We start from the raw sequence: 19,049 nt of genomic DNA on the forward strand, positions 1-19,049 counted from the left end.
AAGTGATTGCTTACGTGCTAAGTCCTTGATGTGTGTAAGATTTGCGTGCAGGATGTTAGGATACATTATAACAAATAGAATTGTGTATCGTATTGTATGATGCGTGTATCACCTAGACGGTAATGAAATACAAGATAATGTAATTTGAAGTATATTAATGTATTCAGTTTTCTTTATAAACAATGTGGTTGATATCAGAGGTGTCTGTTGCATCCCGTTTACATTTCCGCTGCGGTTGCGGGGTGTTACAGAACTTGGTATCCGAGCCTTTGGTTATAAGGAATTAGGATGTCTTTAAAAGATACCTAAAATATAACCAGTAGCTCAAGTATTATAGGATCTGAATATCAACTAATAATTTATAGTGACGAGAGCTGGATGAACTTGGATGGACAAGTGAGTTATTATGGTCCGGAACATAATAACAGACTTGTCCGCACGAGGGAATTCAGGGGAAGTCACGGGGTACATTAATAGGTAAAAATGGCAACATATGTGTAAAGTATATAATATTATTTATACGTGCTAATGTGTATATATATATGTATGTACATATCTTGTGGGTACATGTATTGAGAAATAAGACCCGGTTAAGGAACCGGGGAAGGAAATAATAAAAGTACCGAGGATGCTGAAATTTCTAGAGCATCGGGCTATAGTTATGGTAGTACCAAGTTAGATCTCCCGTTTGATATTAACCAGAAATATCTAGTAACCGTCACTCCCAACCAAAATTGATAAATCCCTTACCCTACCAACACCGGTACCGTATATCCTAATAACCCCAGATGTTCACCCGAACCGTCGACCCTCACGTACGGACGGCCCTGTACCTGAACCCATTCTTATTCCATCAAAAAAAAATTATAACGAATGAGCAGATGAAAATAATATATAGAAACATATACATGTATTTCTCACTCTCAAACATATGAGTCATACCACCTCCAGATCGAGAATTACTGATTTTAGCAAACCTAGAACGCCTGAGGACATTGGCTGAGCAAGTGATAGAGTTTCCCATAATAGTAATTAATAATATTTGAAGGCAACCCATGTTGCGCGATTACCTTGAACCTTGCAACTCCCTATGTTAACCTTACATCCGTTAGATGCCTATACCCATGTATACTCGAATAGAATGATTACCCATACACAAAGAGGTGTTGGAATCATGATAGCATAGGTGGTCGTTTGTTCGTAGGTGGTAACCGTGTATGCCGGGTATACAAACAGACACGGATATTATAACTCCGTGGTACGTAATCGTTTGGTGCTCACGGTGAGCATGTATCGGTTATGCTGACGTGCAGAAGGATATTGAAATCAAGCATATTAAACATTAATCTTTGTCGAGAAAGATCTATATGTCAGTTGGTGACAAGGGTTATGAAACATATTTAAACATTAACCGACGTCAGGATAAATCCGTATGTTGTTATATTATGGGACATATATATATACTAGATACGGGTATGTGTAATTTGTATGATAATATTTGGTGTGTATGTGTACCTGCTGTTATGATTGAGCTGGTAACGAGTTATACGGTGAGATTAGTATTGATTACTGCGTACGGGATGGGTACGGCAGAATGACATAAAAAAAGTAACTCCAATGATGGAGATTGATATGATTCCATGAATTGCTCAAAGATAGCAGATGATGATACCGAATGTCGTATCACAGATCACTGCTAGTGTTGATGCAAATGTGATCGCAGAATTATAGATCGAGCAATCACATGAATATGAATATTTCAATTCTTAGTGGTATTACTAGAGTGATAATGTCCCACCGAATACAATTACGACTACAAGTATTAGTTATAAACTAAACATGAATAGTAGTCGTAATGAATTAGATCCGGTATGAAGGATATATTTGTTGGTTGTGTTAAGGAAATTATTAATAGTTTACTGATGGTAAAGAGAGGAATAGATTAACGAGTGGATAGAAAAGATCAAAATGGTTAAGGATATTGGTAAGAGTCTAGAACATTGTGTAGTGAAATATGCTACAGATATGTTGGTAGATTATGTTGTATCGTGATGGAACACGATGGTACAAAATTACAGTTAGAAAATTATTGCTCAGATGATATGGTCAGGATTTAAAATTCTTGGGCTAGAGCATTTTTATTCGAGTAATTAAACTCAGAAATTGGAAACTGAGCTATGAAAGATAGAAATGTTGTGTGCTGATCACTTAGAACACGCTAATCGTTTGAAGGAATTGTCATGTCTGTAACATGGCTAATTACTCCTGAAACTAAGCGGAGTGAGCGCCATATTGGGGACTAACTCCATCGATAAGGAGTATAATCAACCCTGTAAAATATACAACCTTTGGAAGGGTTGTGTCACAAGCCAGCATTGATATATTTGACTTTATGGGAAGCGGAATGGAAGGACGTTAGGTGAGACGTCGAGTGTTAAAGAAAAGAAATGATAAAGGTATAGGGCAAGATGGGCTTTTGAATAAGTAGGTATGTCCTACAACCCAGAATTATACTAAGACTAGTTCTGGTGTGAAAACATGAACCGCATGAAGGGTCCTTCCCTAAATGTGGAAAATATGGTTATCGGTAGGAAGAAGAATGGCGAGTGATAGTAGGCCACAGGTGTGGTAAAGATGGACGTAATGCCCCAATTGTAGAACCAATTGAAGCCATGTGAACCGGCAACCCCAACCCATTCGTGTACAACCACTCCGAACCCAACAACTTCAATAACAATCCATCCAAAGAAACCAAATTATACCAAACGGTTGTACTTGCTATGAATGTGGCAGTACAGAACGTTTCGAGAGAAATTGCCCAAAGTTGAACCAAGGTGTCGTTGGAAGACGAACCTCATGGCAAGCATCAACCTCTGATCAAGCAAGGAGCCGTGCTTTTGTGAGTAATTCGAATAAAGCACGTCATGATCCAAAGGTGGTGTTAAGTATGTTGTAGTTTTAAATCAATAGGCTTCAGTGATATTTTTTTTTACGGTCGTCGATAGAAGTTAATTCCTGTTAACCTCATATCATTTGGATAGATACCGATTAGTGAAAATATAGAACCCTATACTGTAGAATCACTAACGGTAAACCCCTAATGGTTAACTAAATTGTTCGGAGTTGTCCTATTATTCTGAACGATTAACCTTTCCTTATTGACTTACGACCAGTAAAGTTAAGAAGTTTTGACGTAATAGTTAACATGGACTGGCTAACTCAACATGAAGCTGAAATCAAATATGAAAAGAAGATGATTAGAAGCTCTCCTTCGGACGATGAAGCGATTAAATACAGAGAAAAGTGTACGGTATTATGTTACCACTCTAATCTCATCTTGAGATGTTATAATATTTACGACAAGAAGATGTGGTGTATTTAACAAACGTGATTGCCAAAGTATTTAAAAGAAAACATATAGAAGATATTCCGATGGTACGCGAATTTCCACAAGTTCTCCCAGAAGAACTTCCTGGATTACCGCCAACCCGACAGGTCGAATTCAGAATCGATTTAATACCTCAAGCTGGCCCTGTTGCTAGAGCATCTTACCGACTTGCACCAACTGAAATGCAAGAATTATTGGATAAGGTTTCATACGACCTAGTTAGTCACCATGGGGTGCATCAGTGTTGTTTGGGAAATGAATGACGGAAGTGTTAGGATATGTATTGATTAGGGAGAATTGAATAAAGTGACGATCAGGAATATGTATTCACTTCTTCGAAGTAAATGATCTATTTAACCAATTGCAAGGGGCGATTTATTTTTAGAAAATTGATCCTAGATATAGTTATCACCAAATGAAAAATCCAAGAAGAGAACGTTGCAACAACAGCGTTTCGGACTCGTTACGGCCATTATGAATTCTTAATTATGCCTCTCGGGCTAACAAATGCGCCGGCAGTGTTCATGGACCTCATGAACCGAGTCTATAAACTTTATTTTGACAAATTTGTCATAGCATTCATTGATGATATTTTGATATATTTACAACGCAAAGAAGAGCACGAACAACGGTTAAGAAAATTGTGGAGTGTTAAAGCAAGAGGAGCTATACGCGAAGTTTTCGAAATGTGATTTTGAATAAAGAAGGCATAATCCCTTGGTCATGTTGTAAAGCAACAAAGATTTCACAAAGATACAAATAAGATAGAAACCATTAAAATTGTGCCAAGCGCCGATTTTAAGTCTCCCCGATAGAGACGATGGTTTTGTCGCGTATTGTGACGCATCGCGTAAAGGGTTAGGATGCGTGTTGACGCAGTATAATAAGGTTATAGCCTATACTTCCCGACAGTTAAAAGTACACGAAAAAAAATTTACACTACTCACGACTTAGAACTGGGAGCGGTTATCTTCGCACTTATAATGTGGGGACATTATCTCTACGATACGAAGTGCACCATCTTCACCGATCATAAAAGTTTGCAGCACATATTCGATCAGAAAGAACTGAATATGAGGCAACGAAGATGGGTCGAGTTGTTAAGCGATTATGACTATGACATCCGTTATCACCCCTGCAAGGCTAACGTCGTAGCCGATGCTTTGAGTAGGAAAGGTCGGGTTAAGCCATTGCGAGTGCGAGCGCTAGGGATGATAGTCCAGTCGAACTTTTCGGACCTGATTCGAGTCGCTCAACGTGAGGCGTTGAAAGAGGAACAGCGAAAAGGAGGAACTTTACGGCAACGAGAAGAATTTCGAACAGCGCGTGGACGAGATTCTCTATTTCAAAAATCGGGTTTGGATCCCCACCCTCCATGACCTTCGTGAATTAATTATGGACGAAGCTCATAGATCGAAATATTCCATACATCCGGGATCGGAATAGACTATTGATGATACGAATATCTGAAAGGATTGTATTAATGGCCGAGTTTGGAGAAAGATATGGTTACGTATGTTGGTGAATATTTAAGTTATGCAAGAGATAAGGCTGCACGCCGAAAACCCTAGGGAACGCTACAACGACAGAAAAATTCGCCAATGATAGTGGGAATAAATTACAAAGGATTTCGAGACGCAAATTCCCAAGATATATCAAAGGCATGATGTAAATTGGGTAATCGCAGATCGATTAACCAATCCTCGCATTTCATCCCAATCTATGATGATTACCACAATGAATTCTCGCCCAAATTCATGATGGTGAAATGGTATCTCATCGTGGAATACCATTTTCAATTATCTCAGATCGAAATGGGCATCCTACTTCCATTATTGGAAGGCGGGGAAGGAAGCATCGAGAGCTTGAAGCTTTCTATGGGTGAAGTAATTATCACCAATTTGTTAAATTGAAATTGGGCGTCACTCAAGCCATAAGATTTGAATTGATTCGAGAAACAACCAATCGGATTTATAATATTTAGGATAAGTTGAAAGCAGCGCGAGATTGGCAAAGGATTTATGCCAACGTTCAAAGGAAACCATTGTCACTTGAAAGAGGTGACAAGGCATTTTAAGGCATCACCTTAGAGAGAGGTGATATGAGGTTTGGCAAAACCGAAAATAGCTTCTTAATATATTGGACCTCATGAGACTATCTCCATAATTGGTCATTTAATTTATCGATTAAAGTACTCCAGGGGCTAAGTACTATACATGATGTTTTGCCATGTATACGGATTGAAAAGTACCTAAGCGATGAGGCAACGAAAGTACTAGTAATGGAGGTACTCATAGAAGTCATACTTGATATCATAAATAATTCCGTAGAGATAGTAGACGGGAAAACTAAACAGTTTGGACACACCAAGCTTTATTGATTAAGATTAAGTGGAATTCACAGCGAGGACCAGATTATACCTGGTAACGCGAGGGTGTATTCTGAAGGAAAAACCCCCACCTTTCCCTCGGAAAGGGATAGTGAGCGTGTAAAATTTCGAGGACGAAATTTCTTAACGGGGGGAGAATGTAACGATTCCGACGAAACCCGGTATACCCTAACCGGTAGATAATAGTTACGTCATATTTAACGTCGGATACATGAATTATCATAGTAATTATACGAGAATACAGGGTTCACTGTATGGATTGTACGTGAATATATAATTCATCGTATTGAATATGCGATCAATCGATCGATAGTTATTGAAACCCGAACGAATCTAGGGTTCAATTATAGACGAGATATATGATATGTAGTGATTTTACAAAGTATTAATGCTTCGGGATAAGTAAAGTACGGCACAGAAAAAGAATTTCGATTTAATGTACGTCGGTACGTTAAACGAAACCTTTAATACCAAACCGAGCAAGAGACGATCGATCAAGCCGAAAAAGATGCGCAATAATTAAAAATATGATGGTTTAAGTTAATAAATGTCAGGGTTTAAGTTTTTAAAGTTTTCTAAATCGGTTTTATATAAATTTCATTTTTAAGCCGAAAAACGACCGTTTTAGCCTCGTTTTAAGCCGAACTAAACATTTAACCGAAAAACGAACTGAACCAGATTATCCAAAACATTATCCGGATTACGAGAATCCAAAGATGTGGCCTAGGATGAAAAGGTGGGTCCCACCCCACCATCTCAAAATCCCGATCGGAAATAAGGAATACCCCAAACCCTTTATTTTCTTTTTTTAGAACAACATCCAACATCCATCCTCTCCCTCTCCATTCTATGATCCAAAATCCGGAATTTTTAGCAAGAAAACTCAAGGTAATTGTATATCGGGATGGCTAAATCTTGATTTTTATTTCACATTTTGAGTTTATTTGCAAGAAAATGAGGTTTCAAAGATGAAAACCGATTCTTGCATGATCAAGTGATGTATACGGGTTATACAAGGGATCTTGGTCCTAGAAAGGAGTTAAACGGACCAAAAACGGATTTTTACGGTTTAAATCTTTGTTTTTGAATCATAACCGAAACTATAGTGTAAGAGGCTTGATCGTGAGTGTAACTTGCTTGGTATTGTGGTATGTTGGTTGTAGGATCTGTGTTTAGTGGTAGATAAGGCGGAAAGACGAGTTGTAGCTTGTAGTGGCGGAAAACGAAAGGTATATTCGGTTTATGTTCGGTGTATGTGTTTTGGGACAGATTGTTGATGGTTTAGAGTTAGGTAATGAAATTTTACAGGGATGTTCTACACATGAAAATAAGAGTTCTGTGAATTTTTGGTAATTTTTGGATAAATGATGAATATTTGGTGAATTTAATGCTCGGTTTTGGCTAAAAATGGTGAAAAATAGTTAAATATCATGAAAAATTCTGGAAAATTGCAGATAAGCTTTTTATATAATGTATAAGTCACACACAAATTGAGGTCAGTTGGAGAAGTCTAAGTAGGCTTTTTGGTTAAACGAGTTCTAGGGTTTTCTAGCTCGGTTTTAGTGAAAATGGCATGTAAAAGAAGATTTTGGTTCTGGAAAAATTACAGGGGACTATGTGGATGGCAGGGGACATCCAGGAAAAATTTGGGATTTTTCTAAGATCGTTTGGTATTTACGACATATTTAGTGTTTAAATGGTGTTTAAAAATAGATAAATAAATTTTAAATATAAAAATTAATTCTGGAAATATTTCTATTAATTTCCCCACTGTCAAAATGTTATTTGTACAAAATTTCAAGATCCGAGGTTAAACGGATAATTATTTGTGCTAATTATCAAACTTTTAAAGTTAAAACGCGTAAACCGGTGAAGCTCGCTTAAGCGAGCTTAAGCGAGCTTACTGGTGTATAAAAACCCTAAAAAGGAACGATTTTCATATAACTGAGTTAAACAAGTAAAAATAAATCATCCGAAATTAATTCGGATGATTTGAGTAATTTTAACCTATTTTAACAGTTTCCGGTACGCCAAAGACGGGAACGAGTCCCGCGGCCAATCGGGACGTCTAAACCGAGCCCTAAGTTCACATCTTTAACTAAATTATCAGTCTACAACTATTTTCGGGTCGTGTGTGACCAAACTCATTTTTGAAACGTAAAAACGGATAACCGTGCTAGGCACGCAAAACGAGAAAAACGACTAATGATAGTAGTGACCATGGAACTCTAAACGACATCACAATCTGAGTCCGGAGAAGTGTACTGGGTTAACCTTGCCCCCGGAATGGGTACAGTACTGGGTGGACAGTGTCCCCAGATGTACCGGTTGATACGGTTAAAGATTTTATAAACAATAAGTGTATAATAACGATCGTAGGGATCATATTACAGATTGGACGTGTTAATTGATAATGATTGTTGTTACCTGCTTGCATGTGCTAAGGTGAGTTTCACGAGCCCCTTTTTCTGAATTGTTTTAAATATTTTCCCGGGGCGGAAAGCATGCTATTACTGAAATGTTTAAGTACATACTGAACGCATGGATTTGCGTGGATTTGTATATATTTTATTGTACGGGAATCGTACGGAAATGTACTAAGATGGTAATTGTCTGAGTTGCTAACATTCTAAGGCCCCGGAACACGAGTGATTAACTGAAAGCCGGTAGAGTGTGGATAGTACTATTGGTCTGACAAACCCAACTGGTCCGGCATGGATTTGCTGATGTTTCCCAGCCAGTTGCACATGTCTATTTTGTTGTTATTTATTTTGCTATGTAATGTTAGACATAGCGGTTTGGGGCAGTTCCGTGGGCGGGGGATATGCCACGGGGGTTGTGTGTGATAGTCAGAGGTTTCACTTGTGGGCTCAGCATAATTACATCGCTAATATATGATTATTATAATGATTTGTCACTGTTGTTTAAATTAGTGAAACTCACCAACTATTCGTAGTTGACCCGTTTTCTCACATGCTTTTCAGGTACAATTAAGATGAAGTGATTGCTTACGTGCTAAGTCCTTGATGTGTGTAAGATTTGCGTGCAGGATGTTAGGATACATTATAACAAATAGAATTGTGTATCGTATTGTATGATGCGTGTATCACCTAGACGGTAATGAAATACAAGATAATGTAATTTGAAGTATATTAATGTATTCAGTTTTCTTTATAAACAATGTGGTTGATATCAGAGGTGTCTGTTGCATCCCGTTTACGTTTCCGCTGCGGTTGCGGGGTGTTACAATACCCGTGAATTCGGGTCAAATGCATGAGAAGTCTCCATTTAAAAATCAAGCAAATCTGGTGACTCTGAAAAAAGAAGGAACAACCAAATCACAACACGTAAATTTTTTATGTTTTCGTTTATATATATTATAAATTATAGATATAGATGTTATATGTGCGGAATTATTCACTCAAAATCTCATTTTACAAAACTACGTGCAAACTTGTTTGTATCTCTCACATTATATATATATATATATATATATATATATTAAAAACCATCTCTCCATATACAGTAGAAACTCTATAAAATAATATACTTTGGATCATCAAAATTTATTAATTAAAAGAGTTATTAATTAATCGATAAATTAATAATTATTAAGTTATATATTAATTAATATTTTATTAATTTATAGTAGAATACTTAGTTTACAAACACCTTTCAAGCTTCTACTTAATTATTGTATACAATGCATGTACGTAGATCAAATGAACGGCCCAATTTGAAAGAAACCTTCAATCTCCCACCTTATTATGCTTCTTGTGTTCCATGTATCACTTTATTGACATTAAAAATATTTCTATATAAATACAAGATCAAAATAGGTTAACACAAAAGGTTAAATACAAGATCAAAATAGGTTAACACATTGAACAATTTCTTATTGAGCTATGAGAAAACAACACCAAAAGTTATTACCATGCTAAGGAAAATTAGAGACGAGATTCAAGGGGAAATTGATTTCAACAAAAAACAAAAGACAATTGAGTCATTTTTCAAGAAACTTTCATAAATCATTCATGTAATATGCTATATATAAGGAATTATTAATTTATATTTTATATGGGGTCTAAAGAAATTATCAAAAATGTATTATCTTATAATTTTAGCGAATTATTAATTTAGTACTCTATCCCCGAGTAGGGACCGACAAAAAATATTATAGTTTATTAAATAATCGGTAATTTATGGAGTTTTGCCACCATTTCAGTCTCAAAGAGTCACATCCACATTTGTTCCTCCTTTTGTCATCAATCTTTTTTATTTGTCTTGCATTACTGTTCCAAGTTCCATCTATCAGCTTCATCACTAACGATTTATTCTCCATACAAACACGACCAGAGACATAGAGATATCAGAGTTACTGTTTATCTACACTGTAATCGACCGTCAAAGGTTTGTGTTCCGAACCACTTACTATCTTTGATTCGTTTTACTAAGTCGATCTGTTGTCATATTATTAGATATGAAAGTTTTTGGTTCACGATTTATGGAAATGACTGTTTATTTCTTCAACTTTGCGCACCTTTGAAGAGATCTTCAAAGGGTTACAACATTCATCACTCCAGAATCATTCGACCTCTCACCTGCGGTGTGTAAGATATTTTTCTCCAACTCTTTTTTTTTTAATTACTTTTTGTGTGTTTATTTTGCCTTTCCATAGTTTTCATTATTTGAGTTTTCTTGATTTTGTTTTGTTTACAGATGTAGATGAACTTTATGCAATCAACAACTCAGGTTTGTTTTGGTGTTCATATGCAATTAGGCTTTGGAAGTTTACTGTTGATTGATTTTGAGTTTTTTGAGAAGTTTTGTGATGGAAGCACTAAAAGTTTTGTGATGTATTCTTTAATATATAGTTTTGTAACTAACCATACCAATTGACGTTTTCTTTGAGCTTAATTTGTAATTGAAACGAGCATTTTTTATTATTATTTTCAAGTCAGAATTACAAAATTATAACTGACTTTTCTGAATTATTGGTACAACAATAGTAATTAAGAACTTTAACACTGATCTTTACTTTTATTTGATAATGGTTTATTTTAACTTCTACATCTAGCATTGAATATACTAAAATGGCGTTAAATCATTCCAAAAAGAAACAAAAGGAAAAAAAAACAGTAATCTGTGACTAGCATGGCCAGCAATATGTTTCAGGCTTCAGCAACTGAGGAACATGTTATGTGCACTTTGATAGTGCTTAAAATACAAGATATTGACTTTGATCAACTTAATTGTTTAAATTTGACCATTTTCTGTTGGGATTCTAATTATCATCCATCTCAGTTTGTTAGTTTTAAATTTAACATTTTCTTTCAGTTTAGTCCAATAGCCCACATTGAACTTAAAGTTTAACCGACAGCTCCAGGTTATGCTTTTGTTGAGGTTAGATTCATTTTGTTGCTTTTACCAAGTTTTGTCTTCACATTTAACAAACTTGATATTATTACAAATCAATTCTTTTAAGTTTATAGAAAATGTTTTACGTTTATTGTTTTAGGTACCACTTGAAGGGGCAGACTTATGCTGGGAAGAATCGAAAGCTTGTTAAGAGATTAAGTGCTTTGACTATTGTCGTTGGCTACATTGTGTATTTGTATTAGTGCCTTGATTTATGCATTTTAAACCATTGGCATCATGGTATTATTGATTAAAAACGAATGTTGTGTTATGTAGTAGTTGTATATCCATTATGTTTGGTGTATTCAAAAACTATAGTAATGGTCCATGGTTAACAAATGCTCCAATGCGCCGCAACGCGCGGATAAAAAAACTAGTTATGTTTATTTATCACCCAGAAGAAGATACGTTATGTTCCCCTTGATAAACAAAGATCAAACTAAAGGCATTCATTTACGTACGTGAACATTCAAAAGAAGTTCGTTTAAATAATTAAGTGCATTCATGTTTAAGTGAACATCTCATGTATCACAACATTTGTTATATAAAACCATGAAACAAAACACAAGTCGTATAATAACAATAACAATAGCAATACAAAAGAAAATACACATGCAGATGTGTTTTACCCTAGTGCTTTTTAAGAGATCACCAAAACAATTTGAAGTGTTTCTAAACACAAAATCAATTAATGTTTTTGGCTGGTTCGTATATAAAACCGTAAACACATTTGTATCCTTAAAAAAAAACAAGTAATTTGAAAATATTTTCCAAACCAATTAGAATTTCTATACACCCTATTTATCGCATAATTTCAAAGATAGAAACTAGTGACTAACGATATTAAGTCAGTCTAAAACGCAATATCATTGGCATGATCTGATCAAACGTTAAAAGATTTCACATTCAAGTACAAAATGGAGAAACATGTTGAAAGTTTTCGAAACCACTTCTGCGTTGCAGTTTCCACCCATCTTCACAATCAATACCTACAACACTTTTATCATATTAGTTCATACTTTCATACCCATAAAAAAAGTACATAAATAAATAACTCGGATACATCCTAAGGTGGCAATTATGACTCATTTACTTAAAAATCAGACAACTTAGATTGTGTTTAATCTCAAAAAAATTAATCAAAAATGTAAAAAAAATAGAGAAAATGGTCATAAGGTTTCAAGGTCACCTATATTATTCATAACTTTTGATACCATTACTTCATTATTATAAGAATATTGCCTTTGTAATCAAAACTAGCACATCAAATTAAAAAGTTTCTAATAAAAAGGACAAAAAGCAGCAGGCTTACCAGAACACATGATGTTTTCAATTTTTGTAGAGTATGTCATAGTGACCGGGTCGGTATAGCAAGACAATGAACGGGTTTGTTTCAGACCCAGTCTCGCCAGTACTAGCAGCGGTTGCACCATCTGCGGGCGTGGGAACAAAATCATGATGGTTCACACTCACACCACCCTCTTTCTCACATGTGCTACGATCTAGATATACAACACGAATCGGTACACCCAATGCATCACACAATGCGGTTATGTGTATGTGGTCACTTTCTTCACCCATTGGTTCCACTGATGTCTTGCAAAACTAACATTTAAAAGAAACGTACTTCCGTAAGAGTTATGCATTACAAAAAAATAATATCAAATTTTGGTGTAATGTCATGTTTACCCAACAAAAAATCATAAAATAAAATACACGTATTTTCATATTTATGACTTTATACCCTTCTCTTAAACTTGCACAAGAAAGAGTTTGGAATATAAAGGTAAAGGGAGGGGTATAATGGTCATATTACAAATTGTATTTGAATTTTGATTAGATGTGTAAATACTAAAAATAAAACTATGGAAGTTTTATGGGGTATATGTGACATTTACATCCTTTCCTCGAAACTTGCATTAGAATATAAGAGTTTGGAGTGTAAGGATACGCCCAGCTTGCGGTGCGCGCATATAATGTATATATGTGTAAACCATCGGGTGGGCTAAAGTGAAATTGCACTAATTTTGACGTCATTTTACTACTCTCGTGAAAATAACGTTAAAAGTGGCGGAAGGTTAATCAGGCATCATGTGGTGGCATTGATAGCCGAAAGACAAGGGTGCATGCACCAATCGGCCGGTGTCATGATGATTGAGTGTTATGTGCGCCAAGGCTTGATGCAAAACTACTATCGAGCCGGAGGTCTCACCAGAAGCAATCTCTTTATTCCTACGGGGCAGAGGTAGGGCTGTTTATAACTTACCCTCCTCAGACCCTACCATAGCTTTGCTATTGGTGGGATATACCGAGGAGGAGGAGGAGGAGGAGGAGGACGACGACGACGAAGAAGATGATGTGTAAGGACACATTGCAAATTGTATATAATGAAATAATAAATATTAAATTTTAACCTACAAAAAAACTCAATACACACATTTTTAAATTTATGGCATTTATACCTTTCCCTCCAACTTGAATTGGAATATGAGACTTGGAAAGTAAGAAGGGTATAAGGTCATATTACACATGGTATTTGATGAAATTGAAAAATATAAAACTTTACCCAACAAAAAAAGAGAAATCATAATATTGAGTATATGACATTTATACCCTTCCCTTAAAACTTGCACTAGAATATGAGTTTAAAATGTAAATATAAAGAGAAGGGTGTAGTGGTCAAATTACAAATCATTTGTGATGAAATGAGTAGATATAAAATTTGAAGTATTTTCCATGAGTTTTCCATGAGTAAATATGATACTATGCAAGTTTTCGGGGGTATATATGACATTGCGCCATTAAATAAAGCCATTAACTGGAGTTTTAGGTGTGAAACCAACCTGCTCTACAGTTGTATTTGACAAACCAAGAATGAAAGGTTCAAAGAATTCCGAGCGTTTCTTGATTTCTCCAGAGGTGACGAATCTAAAAAACATCACAACTGCAAAGTGGCCAAAATCATTTAATTGCTAATCAATAATATTAAGAAAGCTAGAACTTCATTCCAAATTACCAAAACTAACCGTAATCAGATACACACAGATCGCGACTTCTTGCTACAAGCTCGTCATGACTGGGGAAAATAAACAGATTATTTCAGACTCACAAAAACACTAAAATCTAATATCTATATTCAAATAAAAAAAACCTCTGTTTTGTTTTCATTAAATATTAAATAATTGAACAAATCTGAAAAAAACGAATCAGTGTGCAAACCTTATAGAAGCCTCCGTCCCTTGAAGAACACTTTCCAGCTGCTCGATAAACAACTGTTTGGGACAAGATCTAACCATATCAGGCTTTTACATTGTAAAAGTTTTAAAGATTGCCATATTCTGAGTATCTTAACAGCTAGTTGTTTGATTAACAAAATCATAGTGTGCGTAAGTAATTCTGTAAACGAAAACAACTCTCGGTCAACAGCTTGTGAACTGTTTGGCGGGAAGTTCGCTTATTTAATAAACGAACAAACATGAACAAAAAATTTTGTTCATTTAGTTAAACAGACGGAGATGAACACATGTATGGTTCGTTTACGTTCATTAATATATTCATTCAATTTTTTTGGCCCATTACAGCTCAGTATGTTTTTAATGATTTTTAGGGCCAGGACATTGCTCTTCACATTACTTTTCAGTTATGTTTGTTCATCTATGTTCAATTATGTTCGCTTGCTTACATTCATAAAACATTCGTCTATATACTCTTAACAAACGAACATAAGCATGTTCAATTTCATAACGAACGAACATGAACAAGAAAGTTAGAAAACCCCCGTCTGTTTATTGTACATTGTTCGGTTATAGTTAAAACATGAGCAAAAAAATTTGTTCATTTAGTTAAACGAACGAACATGAACATGTCTCGTTCGTTCATTTATGTTCGTGAACGTTTTGTTTATGTCCGTTCATTTAAATTCATTTATGTTTGTTCATTTACGCTTGTTAACATATTCATTCAAATTTTTTGGCCCATAACAACTTATTATAGTTTTAATAACTTTTTAGGTCCCGCATATTACTTTTAATAAGTTTTAGCTCAGTTATGTTCATTCGTTTACATTAGTGAAACGTTCGTGAATACTCTTAATGAACTAACAAAAACTAACACGAACATCCTCATGTTAATAACGAACGAAAACGAACAAGAACACCATGTTCATGTAATTGGTCGTGTTCGACCGCTTGTTCGGTTAATGTTAAAGGTAAACAAACGAACACGAACATCCTTCGTTCTTGTTCGTTTAGTTTGTTCACAAGCCTACGTGTAAGCAGAAATGTTTACTCGAACCAAATACATCGCGAAAATGATCACTTACAGGTAAACTCAGATTATATCAAACAGACTAATTATAATCCATCAATAAATTCAGTATGAACGAAATACTTACCGAGAAAAAATCTTCAAATGTGAAGTCAGCATAACCTAAATCCTGAAGTGTTTTTCTGCACTTTTCCACATTTGCTTTAACGTGCTTGACCTCAGTTTGGTCTTGTGATTCAAGAATATGTTCCTTTATGCACAAAACCAAAATATAAATCTTGACATCAACAATGGATGCAGTCAGACCTATAAATGAACCGAACTTTCATTGAATCATTCATGAACAGTTAGGCGGGATGTTCATTTATTTAATAAATGAACGAACATGAACACATGTCTTGTTCGTTCATTTGTTTTTGTGAAGATACGTATATGTTTGTTCATTCATGTTTGTTTATGTTCGTTTATTTAATTAATAAACGAACGAACATTAACATATGTCTTGTTCGGTCATTTATTTTTGTGAACATACATATATGTTCGTTCATTCATGTTTGTTTATATTCGTTTACGTATGTTAGTTTACGCTCGTTATATGTGTTCATTTACATTTTTATTTAAATTCATTCATTAGCAATACTAGCTTGACAACCATGTATAAATCACCACTCAAATCAAATTTTAGAACAAAACCTATCGACTAACAAATTGAACGAACAAGAACACAATCATTTTCCTTGTTCATTTACATTCAGTTATGACTGTCAACGATCCTTCATTTAGTTCGTTATACGTTCGTTCATTTGTGTCCATTTATAATATAATCGTAAAAACATAAACAAAAGCAAACATGTTCATTTGCTTAACGAACGAACATGAACAAGAAAATATGTCCTTTAAAATGCTCATTTTGTTTGTTTACAAACCAAGATGCAGATATTAAGATATGAGATAGGAAAGGAAATGAAAATACGAGATAAGAGAACATAAAACTTCTAAAGAAACAATTCCCATCTCCACGTGTACGTCTGATGGCACCATAGTTTTCACTCAGCACCTGCATAGAAATACAAACCACATTTTAATTATAAAAAAAAAAGATTAACACGAAATGAAACACAGAGAAGTAAAAATAAACCTTAATTTTCTCAAGTAAAATAGGGCTTCCAGACTTATATTCAGCTTCTAATGAAGAAAGAGGTTCCTGTAGTGACATAAATAATATGTTAAATTCGGTATACAAAGAGCAAAGTATAACTAGAGAGATTTGCAAACACACACCACTAAAAGAAATTAAAATTATTAACCGGAAACAACATTTAAAGAACTAATTTTCTATTACCTTATCGCCAACAAACGGGAACTTAGCTGCATCTTGTTCAAAAATTACAGACTGTTGTTGCATAACATCACTATCCTTGTAATTGGACCAATCATCATCAGCTTCATAAGCTATGCTGAATGCTGTGGACTCTGCTTCAGATTCCACAGGGATCTCGTCATGATTCTGCATGTTTTCTAACAACAACAATACTGCAAGAAGTGTTTCCGTTTATGTGGTTGCTTTCACTTTTGCCAAGACCTGCTAAAAGTTAGGTTAAATATCTAGACGGATAATGAAAAGTTTATAATACAACAATATGCATATGAAAGAAATGAAACAAATATGTTTACTCAAAGTAAATAGATGAAGAACACTACTTAATGCAAGATATAATTGTCCCGAAACATAACAAATAATACAGTGTTTGACCTCTAATGCTCATATAAGTTTCAACAAACTGTAATTTTTTGTTTAACGAAACCACCAATAATCTGTTCTTTTATATAATGTGTGGTTCAAATGAAGCATATACTATTGAATATTCAAACATGAAGACATAATTAAGACATCAACCCTAAGTCCCTAACATGTTGAGATTTCACAACCGAACATCAAATTCATATGCATATGTTCCATATTCAATAGACTTTCATTAATCATCAAATAATTACATCCAAAAACTGTAATAAGTTAAGAATCTGGCAGAGTCCAGACTATACAACAAAAGTCTAGGGGTCAGGGATGTACATAAAACCGAAAAAACCGATTCGAAAGCGAAGTAACCGAACCACAACAAAAACTGGTGGTTTGGTTTTATGTTTACGTAAAAAACAGAACTTTTGGTTCGATTTCGGTTTTGCGTGAAACCAAAACCGACAAACCCAAACCAAACTTATAGACTTTCAGTTCTTATTTTCAATTTGAAGTAATTCATAATAAGTTATATTAAATAAGTTTGACACAAATATTTTCAATCCACATGGCAGACCCAAAAATCCAAACCAAAACAAAAACTGATGGTTTGGTTTTAGGTTTACGTGAAAACCAAACTTTCAGTTCGATTTTTGTTTCGCGTGTGATTAAAACCAAAAAATCCAAACCCAAGTTATAGACTTTCAATTATCAATTTGAAGTAATTAATAAGTTAATAAATGGTTTAACACAAATACTTTCCATCCCAAATAAAAAAATCGAAGAAACCGAACCCAAACCAAAAACTGAAGGTTTGGTTTTATAATTACGAACAAACCGAACTTTCAGTTCGATTTCAGTTTCCTGTGTAATTAAAACGGCACCGAACTTAGCGACTTTCATTATTAATTTCAATTTTAAGTAATTAATATTTTATGATTTTATCATTGGTTAATAATATATATAATTTAACCCACATAACAAGATGCATTGAGATGAAAGCAATACAAATTCATCCAAGTATGCCCTAATTTTGAGGGTAAAATCAACGCAATATCAAAATGCAATATGCAAAACCCTAATTAATAAGAGTTAAAATTGGAACCTGGGTTGTGAAGATCTGTGGATTTGGAGGAAGAATTGATGAGAGTTTAGAGAAAGTAAGAAGATCGAGAGATGATATGATGATGATTAATGAGTTCGTTCGTGAGTAGTAGTTAATCCAAGATAATCATGTGATTGGCGGCTTTTTAAACACCTTCCACCCGACCCGGGGAATCGGAAGGAACCTACTTTTAATCCATTTGGGATATAGGTCCTCGCTTCGTGACCTGACCGTTATATCGAATAAAATATATAAGTAAAAATAATAAACCATAAACTCGTTGTAAGTTGATGCAAAATCAATCTGTATTAAATTACGACATCGAAACTAAACAAAAGAAATAAATCCTTCAATGCCAAATACAACAAAAATTAAAACTGCAAAAAAAAAGAGATTTTCTTTTTGTAATTTTCAAATGTTTTTTTTTTCTTTTTTGCAATTTTCAGATTTTTTTTCTCAATGTAAAAATTACTTTTCTCAATTTTTTCAATTTTTTAAAAAATATTTTTTAATGTCAAACTATTTAGAAAATAAAAAGAAATCTGCTATCCATTTAAAATATCTAGGATTAGAATAAAAATAAAACTTTAGTGGCTTGATTAGAACAAAATATTTTATGAGTGACCTGATTGAAATAATTTTAAAACTTTGTTACTATTCTATAGGGTAATCCGTTTATTATTATTATTATTATTATTATTATTATTATTATTAACTTTGTTTTAAGTAGGATCGGGGTTGTCATTTA

The 19,049-nt window shown here is 34.4% G+C and overlaps 1 protein-coding gene and 1 long non-coding RNA gene across 4 annotated transcripts; one reads left to right on the top strand and one right to left on the bottom strand.

Annotated features, from left to right (window-relative positions):
- The first annotated feature begins 10,058 nt into the window (after positions 1-10,058).
- Positions 10,059-11,477, top strand: LOC143576418 (uncharacterized). Its single transcript, XR_013142947.1, has 4 exons — positions 10,059-10,187; positions 10,256-10,529; positions 11,115-11,180; positions 11,296-11,477. It is a non-coding gene; the product is annotated as an uncharacterized LOC143576418 (long non-coding RNA).
- Positions 11,478-12,080: 603 nt separating this feature from the next.
- On the bottom strand, positions 12,081-18,362 carry LOC143576419 (OVARIAN TUMOR DOMAIN-containing deubiquitinating enzyme 1-like). Of its 3 annotated transcripts, none has more exons than XM_077060511.1 (10): positions 18,302-18,362; positions 16,804-17,030; positions 16,600-16,665; positions 16,435-16,518; positions 15,589-15,711; positions 14,415-14,467; positions 14,222-14,271; positions 14,039-14,139; positions 12,508-12,800; positions 12,081-12,184 (listed from the first exon to the last, which is right to left on the bottom strand). In XM_077060511.1, exons 2-9 carry the CDS (start codon positions 16,972-16,974, stop codon positions 12,525-12,527), a joined length of 924 nt encoding a protein of 307 aa, XP_076916626.1. In that variant the 5' UTR covers positions 16,975-17,030; positions 18,302-18,362; the 3' UTR covers positions 12,081-12,184; positions 12,508-12,524. The 3 variants fall into 3 exon arrangements, with proteins under 3 accessions (XP_076916626.1, XP_076916624.1, XP_076916625.1); XM_077060509.1 differs by having other exon boundaries at positions 16,804-17,043; positions 18,302-18,358; XM_077060510.1 differs by having other exon boundaries at positions 16,804-17,046; positions 18,302-18,344.
- Positions 18,363-19,049: the final 687 nt, after the last annotated feature.

Source organism: Bidens hawaiensis, unplaced genomic scaffold (genome assembly GCF_021521415.1).
Source record: "Bidens hawaiensis isolate Kalapana, Puna unplaced genomic scaffold, B.hawaiensis_p1.1 tig00028116_1, whole genome shotgun sequence".
Taxonomy (NCBI): domain Eukaryota; kingdom Viridiplantae; phylum Streptophyta; class Magnoliopsida; order Asterales; family Asteraceae; genus Bidens; species Bidens hawaiensis.